The following is a 21,483-nucleotide window of genomic DNA, read 5'->3' on the forward strand; positions in this document are numbered from 1 at the left end:
AGGGACACCCCGCACAGGCAGGCCCCTCAAGATGGGACACCGCCCCTCAGCCCCCCTCAACTTTGACAGCCACACAGGCAGCCCACTCCAGATGGGACACCCCCCACAGGCAGCCCCCTCCAGACGGGACACCACAACCCAGCTCCTCTCACCTGTGACACCCCGCACAGGCAGCCCCCTCCAGAAGGGACACCACCCACAGGCAGCCCCCTGACAGTCTGACACATCACCACTGCAATTAATGTCTGTTGCTCATCTGAATTTATGTGGTGTGACAGCACCATGAATTGCAAATCCAAATAACTCCAATCACCGGAGGTCAATCCATGAGTGGAGCATCTGCTCACACACCCTTCCAGGCCTCAATCATCCCCCAACATACACATGTGACACGTGAGTGCAAAAACATGTGCATGCTGGCCATGCCATATTGCCATGGCATCAAAGCACAGGGACCGAATGTGTGCCCACGACAGAAGCAAACATACCATAAAACTGTTGCAAGATCCACAAACAATGGCTAGGCATGTCACAGCCTGAACATGAGTGAGCTGGGTGGCAAAATATCTGTCAGGGAACTAGAACATCATGGGTCCATGCATGTGTGATGGTAGGACAGTCAGAGAGAGCATGATGCACAGAGATTGGTGAATTGTGCAGCCACTCCGGAATATTGAATATGTGCCACTACTGCATTCCAATGGTAGCGGTTGACCAATACATGAGAGAAGGCAATGTGTGATTGCACATGCTGGTGAAGGTGTTTGCACGACATGTATTTGACACAGCAATAACAAAGTAAAGTGCCATGACGGTGACCATGGAACACTCCCACAGTGAGCCCACCTCCCTTCACCCCAACCACAGTGATGCCAAAAACAGAGTGATGCAGCACAGGTCAATGCAAATTCAAATAGACAGTGCACACCCATTCATCTGATATACACACCACCACATGTCAGGCACATATGCATCCTGCCATCCGCAACCATCAAAGCAACAAAAATACACAAGCATGCACGCAACAAGACACATGATTTGCAATGGAGAGATGCTCTGGCTCAAAATAGAACTAGCAAACAGGCCGACACACAAATGAACTGCACAAAGCATGGAATTTTAGAAACACAATGAGAAATACTGAATAAATATGTACGGGAAAAATGTTCATATGAAGCTTAAAGTTGTCGAGGTACAATTATTTAAAAAATAAAATCCTTATGCCTAAATAACTATATACAGTAAAAAAGGAGAAGGAATGTCAGAAAAGTCTGGTGAAAATAATAAATGAAGAAAGGAAACCTACACCTAAATAACTATTTACACAGGCAGCGGGCTAGTACATCTCCTCATCCCCAATCTTGCTCAGGCTCTCCACCAGGGCAGAGTCCAGCGCCACGTCCTCAGTCCCGAGGCAGGCCTCCGTTGCTGCCTACATGGCTTGCAGGGCCTCCAGCATATGTGTCTCTATCACCTCGGCTTACCTGCAAGTGGCCTCCCAGATGGCAGCCCGCCTCCTTGCCGACGCAGCGCAATCCCAGCCCTGGCCAACACAATCCTTGCTTCCCGAGCCCACTGCCCCTCTGCTCCAATTCGCTGTCCTTATCGCCGGAACACGGAAGACATCCTTTGTCTGAGGTCCTCGTGTTCTTCCCAACCTCACATCATGCACCTACCCCCTTTCGATGTTGGGCCCTGAGAAAGGAAGCCTTATCCTTAATGCCTGCTGCTGCCACAGTGCCTGGTGCCTGCTTTGTGTGTACGCCCTCCGGGCTGATGATGATACCCGGGGGCATATGCCCATGCCATGTTTCTGGGTGCTGTCCCTCCATTGCTGGTGACTCTGTCGGTGCATGTGTAGGCACGGTGACCACCTCAGCCGGTTGACCTTGTAGGGATGTTGGCTTCACCAGATGGGGCAATGTGGGTAGGACTGGTGCACAGGGGACGCTGGTGGTATCTGGGCCGGAAGGCACCCTGGAGGACGACTGGTGCACAGAAGAGGAAGAGGAGGGGGTTGCATTAGTGAATAGCCCATGCAGCACAAACCAGAACAGACATGTTGCAAGCCAGCTGATGAGGCAGCATATCTCCTTGTGATGATGTGCAAGCAATCTACGTGTAGCCTGCACATCATCATGGATGGTGGCTGTATGCCACACCACCCTGGCCTGCAGGGGTAGCACATAGTCCTGGATGGCAACAGCAGATGGTAAGGGGGTGTCGGTCTGTGTGGACACAGCCAACACCAGGGTCTGGGTGGAGGCATCCCAGCAGGCGCATACAGCTTCATCCGTTGGCCCAGGGACAAGAATTTGCACAGACGCCTCCAGGGTGGCATGCACAGCCTCATGCCCCAGGGACAGGACTACAGTAGGCACGTCCACCTCAACACCCCCAACCTGACCCCATGTGCTGTAATTCAACGGCCACCTCCTCCCCCACTCCCCCACCATTCTGGATGACTCTAGGGTGTCTTCCGCAATGGATGGCCCCTGTGTGGCATCACCTGTACCCCCCGCTGCTGAGGAGTCCACTCCCATCTCCACACCTCTGCCCCCCTACCACTCACCCTCCTCATTCCTCACTCTCCTCCTTCACTCATGTCTCCCCTGAAGTTGTCAACTCTATGAAGGTCCCATCTAAAATGGTGTGCTGGGGTTCATCCAGAACCATTAAGGGCAACATTTCCTCTCTGACACCTGCTCTTGCTGATCGCTGCAACCACTCTTTTCCTGCTGTTTAGTTCCCATCCTCAATCAAGCACTCCCTTGTGCGCCCCATCCTTACTATACAATCTGCAGAGCCTTCCTGGCCAGCAAACTACTGCCCCATTTCAATCACTGCCTACCTGGGGAAACTACTGGAGAAGTTTGCCCTCCCACAAATGGAGGCCCATGACACACTTGTTGGCTGCGTGCATGTACACCAGTGTGGATTCCAAACTTCCTGTGCCACAGACACTGCTCTCCAGAACACCCATGAACAAATGGTAGCATCCATCAATTCATAATCCCCTGCTGTCCTCATCCTCCTTGATATCTCATCTGCTTTGCACACAGTGAACAATTCCATACTCATTCAAATGTCTTGTGAGCGGCCAGTGGACTTGCTTAGCTCATTCCTAACCAACCATTCTTACTAAACCATTCTGTGCCCTTTCTCCTCCCCGACTTCATCCTCCACCTGTGGCATCCTGCAGGTATCCATTCTTTTGCCATGCGTCTTTCACATATACATTTTCCTGTTGCAACACTTCATTCTTCCAAAAATTCCATTGCTATGCTGATGACACACTACTCTCCAGCAAAGGTCCTACTGACACACTTGCACCCTAATTGCTTCTGACTGCCTCTCAGCCATCCTGGGCTGGTGCACTGCAAATGACCTCAGCTTGTATGCCAAACGAACCAAGAGTGTCTCTATTGGATCCCCTACAGCCTACATCTGTCATTCACTCTGTCCTTCCTCCATGGCCTCACCCCCTGCCCCCTCATCCGAACCCAGGAATCTTGGATTCATCTTCGATTACCCCCTTTCCTTCATCCCTCATATTCGGGACATTGTCAAGAAGCCCGACTTTCAGCTCTTGCTTCTCAAAGTAACTGTACCCTTCCACACCTTCCCACAGAGACTCAATGTTACACGTGTTGTGGTTCTCTCCAGGCAACAATACTGCAACAGCCTCCTCCTTAGTGTCCATTGGTTCACATTGTCTCGGGAGGATAACTCAGGGGCAACATGCTCGCCTTGGAAGCAAGATGACACGGAGCAACACAGGTCCGATCCCCAGGTCCGCGCTTAGAAACTTCTGGGTATTAAGCGCGTTATAAATAACCTATCATATCATATCATCCTGAGACCCCTACCGTTTACCCAGATTAGGTTGGCAAGACTCCTCATTTGCCTCAGGCCCAGGGACCGCATCTCTCCTGCACTACAAAGCCTTCAGTGGCTCACAGTCTCAGCACGGATTACATTGTAATCCCTGTGTATCATCCACAGGGCTATCTGGGGCCGGGTACCATTCTTCAACGCTTACTAATCAAATACCCCACGTCTATACTCCGGCGTTCCCCTAGCAACTACTTGCTGCGTGCGAAGCACTTTGGTATTGAAAGGGCTGTTTGTGAATCCATTTGCTCTGTGTGTTACCTTCTGTGTAATAGCCTCACTCTCCCTCTGTGTCTTGAGCAGGACCTCCTTAAGTCCCAATAATCATCAAGTCCTTTCTCTTCTCCACTTCCTTCTCCCCTCTCTTCCGTGCTATTGATACAGTAGCATGCCTGAGGTCCCTGGCCCTTATGTGTCCTTGGTGTCCTGACCACCCACATGTATCATCTAATCAACTGTGTTGTTAGGGAGATTTCTCACACAAGTACTACATTCCCTCTACCTTAGAGCCCTCCAGCTCTTTTGTTAAATTTTGGGGCTTTTCATTTTCAATGTGTTTTACTTTTGTGTTCTTTGGTTATGGTGTTTTAAACAAACTCCCTGGCATCATCTATTTCTGTGTGTCACACAGCACCTTCAGTGCAGTGGCACAGGGGTGTCTCTCAGACTCCCCAAGGTTTAAATACCTTCTCTGGGACTACTGTCTCCCAGAGCATGTAAAGTTAAATTGACTTTTCGAGTCTCTTTAAAATTACTGACCCAGCACACACTATCTTCCTATAGAGTGCTGGAGGGGTTGCTTAGCGTCCCCTGGGTCAAAACACTCATGTAACAGTAACATTTTACCTTTTCCTATTTTAAATGGCTGGTGGCAGTGGTTTAGATCAAATCCCGTGATTTTTCGCGCCCGCTAACTACAGTAGCTCAAAATCAGGGGTAGCCATGTTTTTCAATATGGCACCACAAACCTATCTGTAAAAACAGACTCCGGTCATCTTTTTTCGCCATTTCTTTTAGGAAAAGTCCTTCTTGTGTGCAACTCTGCGCACCAAACCGGGTTTGGACCCTTTGTTCATGCCCTTTGGCGGGCTTCTGTGCTGAAGCCCTCCTCTGTCAGAGTGTCTGGGGTGGACATGATGTGAGGGAGGTGTCCGAAACCCCCTGTGCTTAGTCTCCTAGGAGACCTGAATGCACTCTGATGTGATTGGCTGGCTGACTGTCCGGCAAGGACAGCCACCCTGCTGGGTGAGTGACAACCAGGCTGAATGAATGGGGAGAAAACTGTTTAAAAGCAGGTCTCTGGGACTTTGAAAGCAGAGTCGACCACTGGAAGGAAAGAACCGAAGAGGAGAGGAAGGAAGAGGACTGCTGCAACTCCTGGACCACCAGTGAAGCCCTGCTGCAGGTCTGAATTGCCTGAAACTCCGACGACAGAGAAGCCCTTCAAGGTTAACTTCTTCCCTTGAGTTTGGTGGGAACAACCAACTTGCAAGCCACCTGGACACCGTCCTATTCTGGTCGAATTTTCTTCAGAGTGCTGTTGTTGATCGTGCATGCTTTTTATGCATTTCATGTTATGTTATGTTATGATATGTTACAGACATTTATAGAGCGCACGTATGCCATAAGGCATAATGGTGCTAAAGCGGCAGAGAAAGACAGCCAATGGGGGATCTAGAACAGAAAGATTATGAGAGATCATTGGAAGGAGGCGAGATGGAACATACAAAGGGAACTTCGCCTGAAGATACTTTGCCCCCACGTTTATAAAAAGGCACGATGAACAATGCATAAGTAATTAACAAACATGAACACGCTTCTCAACAGGAAGCCAGTGGAGCTGTTGAAGTAAGGGAGACATGTGTGCCAAATGGCCAGCACTACAGACGGACGCAACCTGGTCCTCCATACAGATGGATTAGGCAATTTCTACACCCACATTTTTTACCAAAGAGGCAGAACTAGAGAAAGGGCCCAAGGAACTAGGCCAAAGCTTGGTCGTCCGAAAAGAGAGAGGGTTGGAGGTGCCAACAACCAACACCTCCGTTTTGTCACCATTAGGTTTGAGCCAGTTCGCCACCATCCAGTCAACAAGGTCCTCGAGGCAACAACTAAGCCATGCCACAGTATCAGGACAGGAACGATGAAGGCGGACCAAGATCTGCGTTTTATCGTCAAAGGAGTAGCACCTGAACCCATGTGACTGAATGAGACGGAGAAGTAGCCTCATATAGATGTTGAATAATCATTGAATCGGCGACAGTGCAGGGCCCTGAGGTACGGCGCAGGATAGCAGGGCCGATTTAGAACTGAACAGTGGAAAAGACACAGATTGAGAGCGATCAGCTAGGAAGGCAGAGAAACATGCCAGAACTTGGCCGGACAGGCCTGCTGCCAATAGCCGGGAGATCAGGGTGGGATGGTCAACTGTGTCGAACGCAGCATATAAATTTAACAATATCACTGCACCGACACCACCGTGATGGACCGGGCGGGCGAGATCATCCAGCACAGAGGTAAGGACTGACTCACCACCCATCCTAGGCCGAAAGCCCGACTGGACAGGATAAAAAAAACAGAAGACTCCAGAAAAGAAGAAAGCAGAGGTGAAACAAGGGATTCTAACAACTTCATAAGAAAGGGAAGAAGTTAGATGGGACAGAAATTAGTGAGCACAGTAGGATCTAAGGAAGGCTTCTTAAGTAGGGGAATCACTGGGACATGTTTCAGGGCAGTCCGAATACATCCATCGTGAAAAGAGGCATTAACTGCCGTGGTGATCAATGAAATAGTATCACCAGAAATGTCTTTTAGAAGGAGAAGAGGAATTGAGTCAGCACGCAAGTCTGATTTAAGACGGTGAATGGCCATAAGAACATCTTGGTCAGAAAAGGTGGGAAACACAGACCAAGTGGGGTTTTCAGAAGCCACATGAAAAGGGGCAGAATAACAGTTTTCCCAGCAGTATCACCGATATTTTGACTAATAGTCTCAATCTTGCTTTGCAAAATGCAGGAGAGAGAATCGCAAAAGTCTTGGGAAGGCACCGCCTGAGAGTCTGATTTAGCTGAAGAGGAGAGAGAGTGAACCAGGTCAAACAGGGCCTTAGGTTGACTTACCGCAGTCTGCACCGTTCAACTAAAAAAAGGTTTTTCACAGAAATGATAGCCTTATGATAGGCTGTTGTAGCACTACGGAAGGAGATGTTATCATCAGGAGAGTATGTGGCACGCCACGTCTTCTCCGCTTTTCTACAAGGAAGCTTATAGGCCTTGAGTTCCTCAGAAAACCAGGGCTCTGAGGGGCTGCTCTTTGTTTACAGAGCCTAAGTGGAGCTAACAAATTTGCAGCCACAGTAAATGAGGCATCCAATGTCAACAGAACATGGTGCATCCTGAGCACAATGTGACCGTAAAGAGGCCACAAACTCGTGATTAGGAACCCTATGCCAACTGCATTTGGGAACAGCAAGTTTATCCACAGGAGAAATAGGATCAGAGTGGGAGAAAGAGAAAGGCACCATAAAGTGGTCCGACCATACTACTGGACTAGGGTGAAAAGTAGTAGTAGAGGCCCTAGGAGCACAGACAAAGATATTTCCCATTCTATGAGTGGGATCAGAGAATATTTAAGGAAGACCAAGATCCAACATAAGAGCTGAACAATTGGCTACCTGTCGTGCATTTGTTGTATTTGCTGGAAGGTTGAAATCTCCAACAACCAAATCATTGGAATATTTAAGCTGGAGCTCCAGCACGACAGCAAGGAAATCCACACAAAAAGAGCTATCAATGCTAGGGGGTCGATAGACCATGAGGACAGATAGCATCGAAGTGGGAGAAAGAGAAACACGAGCCAGAAGACACTCCATTTTAAGGGAGTGATCTGGCACAATGCAAGAAACTTTATAATTGGCCTTATACATAATAGTGGCTAGAAAGACAGTCCACATGAGCAAGCTCATAGCAAGCTCATAGTTTGGGGGAACAGCCGAGTCTACATCAGAAACAATAAATCAAGATGAGAATTATCAACCAGGTCATGGCACTCCATATCATGGGCCACCAGTGAGCGGGTATTTAAAAGACAACACTGTAGAGCATCAGGTATTGGTATTGCTTTAGCAACTGCAGTGCGAATATGAAAGCCCACTGGCCATTGAGTATCAGATGGGGCCAAGGATAACAGAGTACTGCGGTCCAAGCCACCATTTGGCAGAGAATCACCGCCATCAGCTTCCGGGCCATGCACGGTCTACCAACAGATGAGCACAGACAGGCTGGACTTTGGCACGACTTTTGCACGCTAAGCCCTCGCACACTGTTCTCGTCCGCTGCGCTTCCGTGAACGGTTCTTTATACTGATACACATGGTTCAGAATCTCGGTCCAGCCCACTCGGAAAGGGCATAGAAAGCAGACAGTTGAACGTGTCTGTAATAACACAAACAAGGAAGCCAGGTACCTGCTGGTGGCCTGCTGCTGAGGCTGCCTCCCTAGCCCCGTTGGGCTCCAGTTAAGCCTCCTTCTTTTTCTCCTTAGCGCTCCGTGCGCGTCTGTGGTGCCCCCTGCCCCCTCTCTCCTCCTCACTTCCTGGTCCTCCTTCCCCTCTCCCTTCCCGCCCACCCCCCCTCTGATTGGTTGTCCTTGCAGCCGCTCTGGGACTACGGTACGACCGCTCACCACGCTCGCTTCTTTGTTGAGCCAGAGCGGGTTCGAGCGGTCGCCGTAGCCCCGTGTGGCCTGCTGCTGAGGCTGCCTCCCTAGCCCCGTTGGGCTCCAGTTAAGCCTCCTTCTTTTTCTCCTTAGCGCTCCGTGCGCGTCTGTGGTGCCCCCTGCCCCCTCCCTCCTCCTCACTTGTTGGTCCTCCTTCCTCTCCCCCTGCCCGCCCACCCCCCCTCCCCTTCCTCTCCCCCTCCCTTATATCCCACCCCCTCTGGGCAGCCCCCCCTGCCCGGCAGCCCCCCAGGCCAAGGGCCCCTTAGGCAAAGGGCGGCTCCTACGACTGCGGCTCCCTGTGTGTCTGCCGGTGTCCGCAGGGGACGCCAGGCGCCAGTTTCGCCTTCTATCTCCAGCTTCTGCCGGCCCACACCACCTACACCTGTTCACCTCATGCGCATGGTGCCTTCACCTCACTGTCCTCCCCAGTTGTGGCTATTTGGGTTTTTCTCCCCTCGCAGGTTCTCAAACTTAGGTGGCCTCTCCACTGGGTGTACCTAATATGCATTTACTGTTGTTCTCTAAAATGTGGTAAACTAGGGTTTTCCCCCCTCGCAGGTTTCTCAAACTTAGGTGGCCTCTCCACTGGGTTTACCTAATATGCATTTACTGTTGTTCTCTAAAATGTGGTAAACTAGGGTTTTTCCCCCCTCGCAGGTTTCTCAAACTTAGGTGGCCTCTCCACTGGGTGTACCTAATATGCATTTACTGTTGTTCTCTAAAATGTGGTAAACTAGGGTTTTTCCTCCCTCGCAGGTTCTCAAACTTAGGTGGCCTCTCCACTGGGTGTACCTAATACGCGTGGTCCACTTGACCTTGCCGCTCACTGTCCTCGTGCTTTCATATTGTCTGTCTCCCCCCCCCCACTGCCTCCTACTCCATGGTGCTCTCTATCTCGCCTATCTTCTCTAACTGCTTCTCTATTGACTATCCTGCTCTCCTCACTAAATCTGGTAGGAAAAAGTTTAAAAAGGACATCCTGGTCTCCAACCCAGGCCTCCCTATCGCTGACACCTACACTAATGCCTGCTCCAAGGAAACTCTTACTGACATCCTCTTTTTTGTGCCGTCGCCTGACCTATGGACCCTTCATATGGTCTCCGTGCTCTCTCCTTTCTCCTCTTCTCCCATTAATGGTGGCACCCGTTGGGATGTCCTCTTGGCCCCCTCCCGCTCCTCTAAGGCCATCCTTAATGTCTACGCTAATGGGACCGTCTTGGTCCAAGGCCCTCAGGCCAACCTTCACCTCTTTGATAGACGCTTCCCACGCCTCATCAACTTCCTCTCCTCTCCTGCTATCCCCCCTCCTCTGTCCTCGGCTACCTTGCCTCTACCCCCGCTCCCTGCCCCCTCTCTTGCTCCTTCCTCACCTCCTTCTTCTACACCTCCGCAGGGCGTACCTCTGATCTGTACCCCTCCCCGGAAGTCCTTCAATGATGGCAACCTTCTCCACATTGCCACTCTTAACTCTCGCTCTGCAATCAAACATTCCTCTGATATCTGTCACCTTCTTGAGGAACTGGACCTGGATGTCCTCGGCCTCACTGAGACATGGTTCACGGCCAGCTCTGTCACCAGCTTTGACACACTCCTACCTGACGGTTACAAGATCCTCTCCGTGCCTAGGCCCAACCGTGCAGGGGGGGGTGTGGCCCTTATCTTCCCTGAGTGGATTCCTGCCACTGTCACTCCTACGCAGACCTACGTCTCTTTTGAGTGTCTTGTCTGCCGACTCTCTCTCTCTCCTAGCCATTCCCTTACAGTGGCTACTATCTATCGGCCACCTGGTCAAATTTCCTCCTTCCTCTCTGAGTGGGCTGACCTCTCCTCCTCACTCCTGGCCTCAACCACTCAACTCCTCTTCCTTGGTGACTTCAGCATCCACCTGGATGCCTCCTGTCCCCCCTCTGGACTCTTTCGTGACCTCTGCGACTCTCTCCCACTCTCTATTCTCCCGTCTGGGCCTACCCATTCTGCAGGGCACACTCTTGATGCTCTGATCTCTTCTGACCTTCCCCTCTCCGTCCCTCTCTCCACTCCTCTCTCCTGGAGTGATCACTTTCTCCTATCCTCCCACCTCACCCTCCCTACCCCACAGGCAAAGCCACCCTCATCTCTGCCAACCGCCTTCTCGGTCATCCGACCCATGAAGCGCGTGTCAATTGAGGCTTTCGCTGCCACCTTCTTGCCCCCCCTCCCCCTTCGGCTGACTCCCACCCTGACACAGCCCTCTCCACACTCCACTCTGCTATATCTGATAGTCTTGATATCCTTGCCCCTGTCATGAGAATCCGCCTGAAGCCTAAAGCCAAATGCAACTCCTGGTATGACTCGGATCTCGTCACCCTAAAACGCAAGTGCAGGGTTGCAGAGAGGAAATGGCGTGCTTCATGTACATCCTCTGACAAACTGGCCTGCCGCCTGCTCGAAAGGCAATACCGTCTCTCCGTTCTCACCAAGAAGAGAGCCCTTATCCAAGCCCGCATCTCTGCTGCATCTAACAACTCGGCCAAACTCTTCAAAATCTGCAAGGAGCTTGCCAACCCTGCTGCAGTCTCTACCTCTCCTGTCCCCTCCCAGGCCCTCTGCACTGCACTGGCCTCTCACTTCGTCTCTAAAACTCAGGACATCCTGTCCACACTCTCCTCCTATCACCTCCCTCCATCTCTTCCTGGCTCTCCCTCTGGCCCTTCTGCAGCCACCCCTCCTCCCTCCTTCTCTGCCTTTCCCCTTTTTTCTGCTGACGAGGTTTCCAGACAAGTCCGATCTATGAAAGTCTCGTCTAAACAGGTTTACCCCTGCTCCTCCAAAACTATCAAGGACCACATCGACTCCCTGGCTCCTGCCCTGGCTGATTTTTGCAACCACTCCTTCGCCTCTGGAGTCTTCCCATCCCCCCTTAAGCACTCCCTTGTGCATCCTCTTCTTAAGAAACCCTCTTCCGACCCCGCCTGCCCAGCTAACTATCGCCCAATCTCCATCACTCCCTTCCTGGGCAAGCTCCTGGAGAAACTGGCCATCTCCCAGCTCAACCTCCATGCTGAATCTGTTGGTAGTCTTCATGACCATCAATCTGGCTTCAGAGCTGCCAGAAGCACGGAAACTGCTCTCCTGAACATCCGTGAGGACCTGCTCTCAAACCTCGACTCCAACACTCTGTGTGTTCTCATTCTGCTCGATCTCTCTTCTGCCTTTGACACTGTCAACCATGCCATCCTGCTCAACCGTCTCCGTGATAACCTGGGTATCACTGGTCAGGCTCTGGCGTGGCTGACCTCTTTCCTTTCCAACCGACCCTCCCAGGTCCAACTGCGGTCCTTCCTCTCTGACATCTTCTTCTCTACCTGTGGTGTCCCCCAGGGATCTAATCTCTCTCCCTGGCTGTTCAACCAGTATCTGGCACTCCTTGCCCACCGCATCGCCACTCTCTGCCCCAACTTTCAGTGCTATGCGGATGATACCCAGCTCATTTTCAGGCTACCCCCGGCCTCCTCCTCTCCTTCCCTCATCTCCGACTGTCTGTCTGCCATCCAGGAATGGTGTGCCGCCAATGACCTCTGCCTTAATGCCAGTAAGACTGAGATTCTACTCATCGGCACACCCACTCCCTCCTTCCCTGCAGCGCTCTGGCCAGCCTCGCTTGGCCCGCTTCCTGCTCCTACTTGCAAGGCAAAAAACCTCGGGGTCATCTTCGACTCCACACTCTCCTTCTCTCCTCATATTACTGACGTCTCTAAGAAGTCTCACTACCAGCTGCACCTCCTCAGAGGTATTCTTCCCTTCCTCTCCTTCCCCCAGAAGCTCGCGGTCTCCAGAGCCCTGGTTCTCTCGAAGCTGGACTACTGTAACAGCCTCTATCTTAATCTGCCTGCCTCTACTCTCCGCCCTCTGCAACTCATCCAGAACAGGACTGCGAGACTTGTCCTTGGCCTCAAGCCCAGGGACCGTATCTCTCCAGGACTGAAATCTCTACACTGGCTCCCTGTGGCTGCGAGGATTAAGTTCAAAACCCTCTGCATTGTCCACAAGGCCTTCTGGGGCCTGGGGCCTATATACCTTCAACTCTCTCTTCCTAAATATCTTCCTTCCCGAGCCCTTCGCTCATCTGTCTCCAACTCCCTCAGGGTCAGCCGCTTCTCGAAGCAACGAGCTGGGGGTAGATCTCTCTCTGCGGCAGGGGCCTCCCTCTGGAACAGCCTTCCTGCCTCCCTGAAACTTGAGGAGAACCATCTTCGGTTCCGGAAGCACCTCAAAACCTTCCTCTATGCTTCTGCTTTCTCTCTCCCTCTCCCCTGCTAATTCTTCTCTGAAACTGCACTGAACCTGCACCTGGGCCACTCTCACTGACCTCGGTCCTTGGCCCAGCCACTCTCCACTTGCACTGCCTCCCTGGCAACCCCAGCACTGCGGGACTGTCTCTGCATCCCTTACAGCCCCCCCTCACAGCACTTGTCTGCACTTACCTTGCACTTGCCACCAGCTGGCTCTATTTATTATTTATTTCTTATTCTACTTACCCTGTTCAGCACTTCCCCCTCTCCCCTTTCCCCTTGCACTTTTTCCCTTCCACCTACCCCTGCACTTGCGCGATCTGAATGACACCTGGCCTAGTAGGATCGTTGTCTGTCTTCCCCCTGTTCCCTCCTCCCTGCCTCGTCGCGCCTTGAAACACTTGTGTATAGGCGCGTTACAAATGCCATATCATATCATATCATACCTGCCAGACTGTGGAACGCGGTAATTACAAGGAAAACAAGAGTTTTCAAAAGGGTGCCCCGTCACTCACCCAGCACAATAGCGTGTGTTACAAGGAGAGTAAAATAAAAGCTACATGCAATTTCTTTGTGTAGGTGTTGACGTTTACGTCTGCTATCGCGTGGCGTAGCTGTTTCAGGAATTATGCATGCTTTATCATGCACCGGCGATCCCTGTTGAATTACATGAATACAGTCGTTTTGTGTGTGTATGGGCGGTGCGATTGTTTGACTGTGGTACGTCCCTCGTAACATCCACATTTTCACTTGTTCTTCCTCATTCCACGGGTTCTGCTCTCTTTTTATGCGTTTGTGCAGGCCCGGCCAGCCTTTCTCTTGGAGTCTCGCGCAGGGTGTCCATTGTGTCGCGGTGACGTGTTGGACCGGTGCAGATTCCTTGCAAGTCCTAGGTAAGCCATGCACATTGTGTTCCATGAATTGATGGACAGGAACATGCGGGCAATTTCGCGCGCAAGTCCCCGATTTTCAGCACACATTATTTCATGAATCAGGGCCTAAGTCTACACTTATGAGTCCATTCCTTTTGCAGTTTTGTATAAGGTATTAAAGCACTTCTCCCCTATGTTTGTCCTGTGCTCACAGTTGTTTCCCTATCCCCAACATGAAACCTTTGATGGAAATGCTCTTAGCCAAAAACCAAAATGGACGTTTTTGCCCATAACTTATATTCTTTAAGCACCTTTAATGGGGCAAAACTATAATTAGTGTGCCTATGTTTCTCTATACTTCATAGATCTCCTTTTGAATTACCTGTTTAGGCTTTCTCAATTGTATCATCCTATTGTGATATTGTCCTTTATCACTGCGCACAACATATCCTGGTTATTGAGGACACTTTCGTACAGTTCTGGTTCTTTCTGGTCTAGGAAATGCAGCCAGATTGCCAAACGGTTTTATTCAAGATATCTGTAGACAATGTTTTGGGAACAGTTTGGAATGTTCTTAAAGAGACTTCTAGGGCCATGCAGACATCCTCCCTGGGCCTGATTCCAGTTAGACTTCTGTTGAATTGACTCTATGCAGTATAAAGAATACACACGGAATGAAAACGGGGCCTCCCTTGATGTTCACCTTACCTCTTGTATTAATATGCACCATCATTAAATGAGAGCAGCTGCTCTTGCTTTGGGTGCTCTTTTCTGTATCCACTCGCCACCACCTCTTCTTATCTTCTTCCCCAGCATCAACTGCATTATGTCAGTGCACTGAAGAAATCAGAAATGGATACAGCATTACCCTACCCTTCCCCCATACTTACAAAGAGAAGTAGAGTGTGAAAGTCAAGCCTTGTTCATGGTGAACTCTTGAAATGTTCTTGGTAGACTTCTTGAACGGGTATCGGGTAATAAAATCGTGGCAAAAATGTCGCTGGCAAAATAAATTGTGGCAAAAATGCTGTAGTTTGACCCAGTAAACGTGTACCCCATTATACCATTTAAGGGGAGCAGGGGTTACAGGGGTGTCTCCCGCTCCCCTTAAATGGTATACTGTGTCAGGAGGTTGTGGGGGTGTCCCCTGCATCCTTTACATGATCGTGGCGGCAAAACTGCAGCATTTTTGCTGCAATATTTTGTATTCACTGCCATTTTTGCTGCGATTTTATGACATGGAACCCTTGAACGGTGTGAAGTGGTTAGCCCTTCTTCATGAGTTCCATCAGTTGAAAGTTCCTCTCTTTCAATTTCGTGTCCTTCCATTACATGAATTTCCCATTCTGGCGGTGTTTCGTAAGAAGCCTGCTCATTTTGGTAGGTGGCACATTGGTCGGTTATTTCGTATTCTTCTTGGGCTGGTACAATGCAATTCTCACTACACTGTAAGCTCTTCCATCGATGGTTGTCACTGTTCTCTGGTACACCTTTATTATATGAATGGATGCACGCTACTTTGCCTGGATCATCTTTCCATGCAAGTCTGACCAAATCATTTTTTGTTGAACAAGTGAGGTCATGCATCATTCATTTTGCCATGGATTTCCTTGCTTTTCCTTTGCTACAGGCTCACAGTCGATGATAGCTTAGCGTTTCCATTGACCTAAACGGTGTACTTCGAATGAGCCATGTAGGTGCCAGTGGTATTCATGCATGTCTTCCCTTACTAAGAAAGAACATGGACACTGAGTTCTGGTCCGACTGTGTGGGCTCTAGATGTCTGCATACAGCTGCATTAAAATCTAACAGTTCTGCCACCACAGGTTGGTGGGTTCCTTTGAAGAACCTATTCATCCTTTACATCTGCCCATTTCCCTGGGGGTGGTAAAGGAGGGCTCTGGTGTGCTGGATGCCTTTCTCCTGTGGATAACGCTGCAATCCTGCTGACAGAAGCTCGGTCCCACAGCCAATCACTAAGTGTGCTAGGACGCCCTGCCTGTCAAACATCTCTCAGAAGACCGATATGGCTGCCATTGTGGTTATACATTGCTAGAACTGTATTTTAGCCCACTTTGAGTTAAAGTTGGTAATTACTATTGCATACTATTGCTACAGTCGCATGGAAAAATTACATCCCATGAGGCCCTAGAAAATCGACCCATTATTTTTTCCAGACATCACGTTCCTTTCTATTTTACCAGTGCTGAGTCTCTTTTCACTTTCTCTCTACCACTCTCGCCACACCAGAGTCCACACCCATCCATCAGTAGTACCCTTTCAGCTTTTTATTGCCAGACCTGTCCCCATGTGCCCATCATGTGCCAGGTGGCCTCATGTGGAACCCTAAGGGTGGCACTGTCTTGCTGGCTCAAAGGAAGATGTCTCTTGTCGTGTGGAACTGTTCTGAAATTTTACAATAAGGCTGTAGGTTCAGTATGAAGTTCCGCTCTTCTGTCCAGCTTTCCTAATCTCTATTAGCTTGCTCAGGGTGGTATCTTCCTGTATGCATTTATTTTGATGGTTCCATTGGTGTGGTATTACCTTACAGGTATGCTGGACTCCACATTCTCACCTCAGGTATGTTGAAGTATGCTTGCTCTTGGCTGCTCATTAAGAGGCATAATTCCACCAGACCCCGCGGTGGTAATGATAATTCTGTTTGGCGGTATTCTGGCAGATTTACTGCTGAGATACTGTCAAATTTGTAATGAGGCCCAGAGTGTCTGGTTTTCCGAGATGTGTACCCCAATATGTTCTCCAAAGGCTTGTGATATGTCTGAAGGTGAGCGTGTCTTTGCTAGTGGTTAAGTCCTGAAGGGCAGCATGGAACACATACAGGCCGAAATGATGCAATTAATACCTTTTCATTCCGATTTGGGATTTGGATGGGAAGACTATGGTGTTGGGACTCTAGGGATCCCTCTGCATCTGCATATCTCCAGTCCATATGCACTAGAATACAATGTCACTATGGTCCCTAGACCTATGCCGAATGACCTTAGACATGGTATGTTGGTGGAGCCACACTTTATCTTATCAAATGACCCTTGGCACATCTCGGACCCTTTGTATGACATCCTTTTTCACAGCAGAGCTCAGGGAAATTCTGTCAAAGTCAGGAAATATCTGGCACACTTGCCATATTATTCTGGTATTGGCATGAAGAACCTCAACTGTTCATGGTCCTATGGGGAAGGTGCTTTGGTTGTGCCTGTGGCTAGATTCTCCGATGGAGCTACCCTGCCTGCTTCAGGAATCTACTTCCCCAAGTAGAACAACGGTGCCTGTAAGAAGCAACTCTTCTCCTTTCTCACATATAGGCTGATTTCTTACAATCGAGAGAGCACTCTTTCTATTGCATTATTGTAATCGCCTAGATACCAACATATACTGAAAATATCCTACACCAATTACTCCCTCAGGTTTTGTGAGATTAGCATCTGGAATAGATTCCAAAGGGCAACCTTGAGTACAGGAACATTCCAAACAGCTTTATGAATGTGGTCATAGTAGTCAAGTGCTCAGAAACTGGGTGTAGTTTTATCTGGTAGTATGCACTTCTCATGTACAGTTCATAAACACTTTAGCTCCTTTCAGGGACAGTACTAATGTTCCTGTGTTCTGGAGTGTTAGTTTGTCACAGAGTACTTCAGAGCTCATGGCCCCTAGGCCTACACATAACGTCAGCCTGTTTATTTCTGTCTTTGATTTATTGCTAGGGGGCACGGGCAATATCTCTCCGCTCCTGGCTCCATCACTTTATTTCTGATCCGCTCATCCAGCACTACTTGTAAGGCTCCTCTTGCAGACGCGGTATTGACTTTATGCTGACATAGCCTTTCAAGGTCCTGACTGCCTTCTGAAACACTTCTGTGTGGCTCTCAATGCTCTGACTGCCTTCACCGGTTCTCTTGCATTGGAGTAGAACTATAGCTTCAGTCTACCTTAGTTTGTCCATTCTAGCCACCCACTTAGTTGTGATGTAGACATTTCCCCTTATCGTCCTGTCTTTACATTTTACCTTTTGCATTCCTTTGGTTCAATTGCATAACACTCATAGGGCCTCATTACACGGACGGCGGTAAGGGTTTACCGGTACCGGTAAACCCTTACCGCCTTACTACGAGGTCCCTTTGCGGGTTGGAGAATTTAACGCCTCCTTTTTGCAGGTGTTAAAAACCAACCCGAAAAGGGACCAGGGAGCTAATTACGGCACCGCAATTTGCAGTGCCGTAATTAGCACCTTTCCCCATTCCCATTATGCCCTATGGGGCAAAAATGGGAATGGGGAAGGGCAATGGGGGAAGGGGGAATTACCGCCCCACCAACCTTGGAATAGGGCAGTAATTCCCCTTTCCACCAAGGCAGTGCCAGTATTTTACCGGCATAGACCAAGGTGCTAATAGCACCTTGGTCCACCGCCGTCCGTGTAATGAGGCCCATAGTCTCCTGTGTTCGACTCTCTTTTGGGTGGTATATGCTGGTTGTTTGACCCATCTCCTCACACATTTCCTGAGAGATGATCATCAGGTCAACTCCTGAGTCTGCTAAAATGTTGTGCTCCGTCTGCCCACAATCACGTGACAATGGGGCCTGGTTGCTTCCTGGGCATGAGCTTCACATTCAATATTTAGCATAATTTCTCTGTATGAAGCGCCTTGGGACTCAGAACTGTTTTTGCTCTCTTTTCAGTGTATCACTTGCTGGTCCTGTATACTACTGCAGAGAGCCCTACCTTGTTACACTTTTAGCACCTTTTCTCCATTGCTGGGAAACCTGTTTTGCTTGGCATGTGTTTGTGTATTTTATTTTGCACCTGTAGCATGCCCGGCTCATTCTAACCTCATTCTTGGCCTCCTATTGCATACTTTGGGTGCCTCTCTTTGTGTTCTTTGCACTTCCCGTACATCTCAACTCAAAGGGTTGTCTCCCTGTCTCATCAATGCAGTCGACCAGTGTCATGGCTTCTTCCAAGGTCTGATTCGTGCTCCGTACCAACTTTTCTTATATGTGATTCTCGCTGCAACCTACTAGCGGGATGCCACTGAGTGAATTGTTCACGTTTAGAATGCTTCGTCAAACCTGTTTTTAATGTCTGCCACATCAGTGTCTATTCTATTGGGAGAGTGTTGAAGATCCTGTATCCACAGTTATCAGAGTGTTTATTATCAGTGCTGCTTTTACACTGCCTACCCATAGTTCTTCTGGGAATATCTGGAGCCTGGGGGCTCCATTGTCTACACAGGATCTCTGGCATGTCTGGAGTGGGATGAACAGAGGCATTGCCATAATATGCTTGGTTATGCCTTCGCCTTGTGTGGGTACCTCGTGGTCCAGTTGTTTAGGTTGGGTTTTTGCCTCTTCCCCTGATGACATCCCATCCTTGTTGCGGTTGTGGGGATGGATACTATGTGGGCTGCTCACCCAATGAACACTGAGCCTTGTGTGGTGTGCACGTTACTTTGAACTTCATTGCGAGTTTGACGGTGCAGGAAAAAATTCAAACAAATTTGAAGTAATCTCAAGTTTCCCGCTCTGACAGATCACTAGTTTTGAGGCAAACTGGAGTAGATACCTCCAGCACGTAGCTCAAGGTATCTCCTCTTCTTCAACAACAAAAAGTGGCAGAGCTACCGTGGATGGAATTGCCACCCATGATAAATCTGCCAAATAACCAATGGATTACAAAAATGGCATGTCTGGCTACATTTCCTCAGAAAAACCACAGGAATACAGCCAAACTCGAAATGAGGCCCTTTAGTTCCAAATATGCATCTTCATATGAAAGCAACTGCATCTGCTTTGCACACTCTTCCATGTGTCCTTTTCCCACCCTTGTCCCCGGTATCATCTCCCCATTGTAGGTGATCATCAGTGACGTCAGAGATCTGAAACGTGGATTGGCACCCTGTGATAGGATGGTGTTATCGATGTATCGGCCTTAACCTTCGTCTCAAACCCATAACATATATGCAAGCCATTATCACTCATAACAGCCTGTAGTTGCAGGTTGTAATATCTTATAAAAATGCCGTTTTAGAGAATTTATTTTTCAATTGACAGTCTTTGTCCTTCTCCAAAAATAAATGACTCCAAAGACAAAAAGAATTATCCACACGACCTTCTTATTTTAGAATCAAAAATCCATAAATCATTTATTTTAGGGTATTGAATTTTCGTTTAACTGTTTTGCTCTATGTGCTGTTTTATTAATACCTTGAACCAAAATATGGAAGCAAAATATATTGATAGTAACTAATAAACAATATGATAATCAGATGGAAAGGACAGCAAGGCGAAATAGTCTGTTACGTTAAACCTTGGGCTGCACTCTCATTTCTCGAACTCCAACTGTCCGTTCTCATATCACAAAAAGAAATTAAGAAATGGAAGAGACGTTGCACTTCAAGATAACAATGAATAATCGTTCACTCTTATTTCTATGTAAAGATAGTCAGACATCTTGTGTTAATCTTAGCAAATATCGGTTGCTCACACTTCTCAAGTTAACTTCAATCCTGACAACATTTGAGTTGGTTTTGACAGTGCAATAAAACGTATTCCAGTTGCTCCCACATCTTATCAGTCTTTGCACATCGTATATCAGTCTTGGCAAGCAATACTTTTTTCGCATATCATCCGTTCTATTACTAATAATGATGAGTTGCTTTTTCTGGTCCTCTATTGTGTATCCTCATCCTGTCTACAGGTTTCATCAGTAGGCTCATTAGGAGGATTTCCCCTTCCAAATGAAATCCCGGTATAGTGCAATATACCTCCACAATTTGGGGAAAAGAGTGTCTGTCCTGTGTCACGTGGACAATTGCACGCCAAAAGGCACCCAAAAAAAGCAACCATTCATTAGTAATAGTACGGATGATAGGCAAAAAACGTATTGTTTCTCAATGTTTCATATCCCAGGGGCAACGTGTTCGCCTTGGAAACAAGACGGTGCGGAGCAACACATGTTCAATTCCCGGTCCGCACTTAGAAACCTCTGGGTAAAGCGCGTTATGAATAACCCAATACAACTTACAATTACACACGACTGATATAAGTAAGATGTGCAAAAAGTGATGAGATGTGCGAGCAACTAGAATACGTTTTATTGTAGTTTCAAGAGCAACTCAAATTTTGCCAAGATTGAAATAAATTGACATAAGAAGTGGGAGCAACCGTCATTTGCTAAGATTAATACAAGATGTGTAAATAAACATATCGGCCCTCATTACGACCCTGGCGGATTTTTTCCGCCATCGACGGACTTTTCCGCCATGGCGTAAGGTCCGTTTACGCCATGGCGGATGGCGGACTTACCGCCCCATTCCGAGGTTGGCGGGGCGGTAAATCCCCATTGACCCATTTACCCTTCCCCATTCCCATTTCGGCCCCATAGGGCTCAATGGGAGTGGGGAAGGCGTTAATTACACCACCGTACATTACGGTGGCGTAATTAACACCAAGGTCCCATAGCGCCATGGATTTTTACGCCCGCAAAAAGCGGGCGTAAAAGTGACCATGGCGCTTTGGGAACTCGTAGTTGGCGGTAAGGGGTCGGCGCAGCTAACGCTGGCGTAAACCCCTTACCGCCAGGGTCCTAATGAGGGCCATCGTCACATAAAAATAAGAGTGAACAATTATTAATTTCTATCTCGAAGCGCAACATCTATCCCCTTTCTTAATTTCTATATTGATAGTAAGAGTTGAATCTCAGGATTGGTAGCCA

The 21,483-nt window shown here is 48.8% G+C and overlaps 1 protein-coding gene across 2 annotated transcripts in view; it reads right to left on the reverse strand.

Moving 5' to 3' along the window:
• The window catches only part of STIMATE (STIM activating enhancer), a 620,507-nt gene that overhangs the window by 113,974 nt on the left and 485,050 nt on the right, over nucleotides 1–21,483 (reverse strand). The window contains exon 9 of one of the 2 annotated variants that reach the window (XM_069643543.1): nucleotides 11,547–11,562. The exons of the other annotated variant lie outside the window; for it this stretch is intronic. Coding sequence (XP_069499644.1) covers nucleotides 11,547–11,562 — 16 coding nt within the window. The remainder of the gene's footprint in view (nucleotides 1–11,546; nucleotides 11,563–21,483) is intronic. 2 annotated transcript variants of the gene reach the window in all.

This window comes from Ambystoma mexicanum, chromosome 2p, assembly GCF_040938575.1.
Source record: "Ambystoma mexicanum isolate Mex_15411 chromosome 2p, UKY_AmexF1_1, whole genome shotgun sequence".
Taxonomy (NCBI): domain Eukaryota; kingdom Metazoa; phylum Chordata; class Amphibia; order Caudata; family Ambystomatidae; genus Ambystoma; species Ambystoma mexicanum.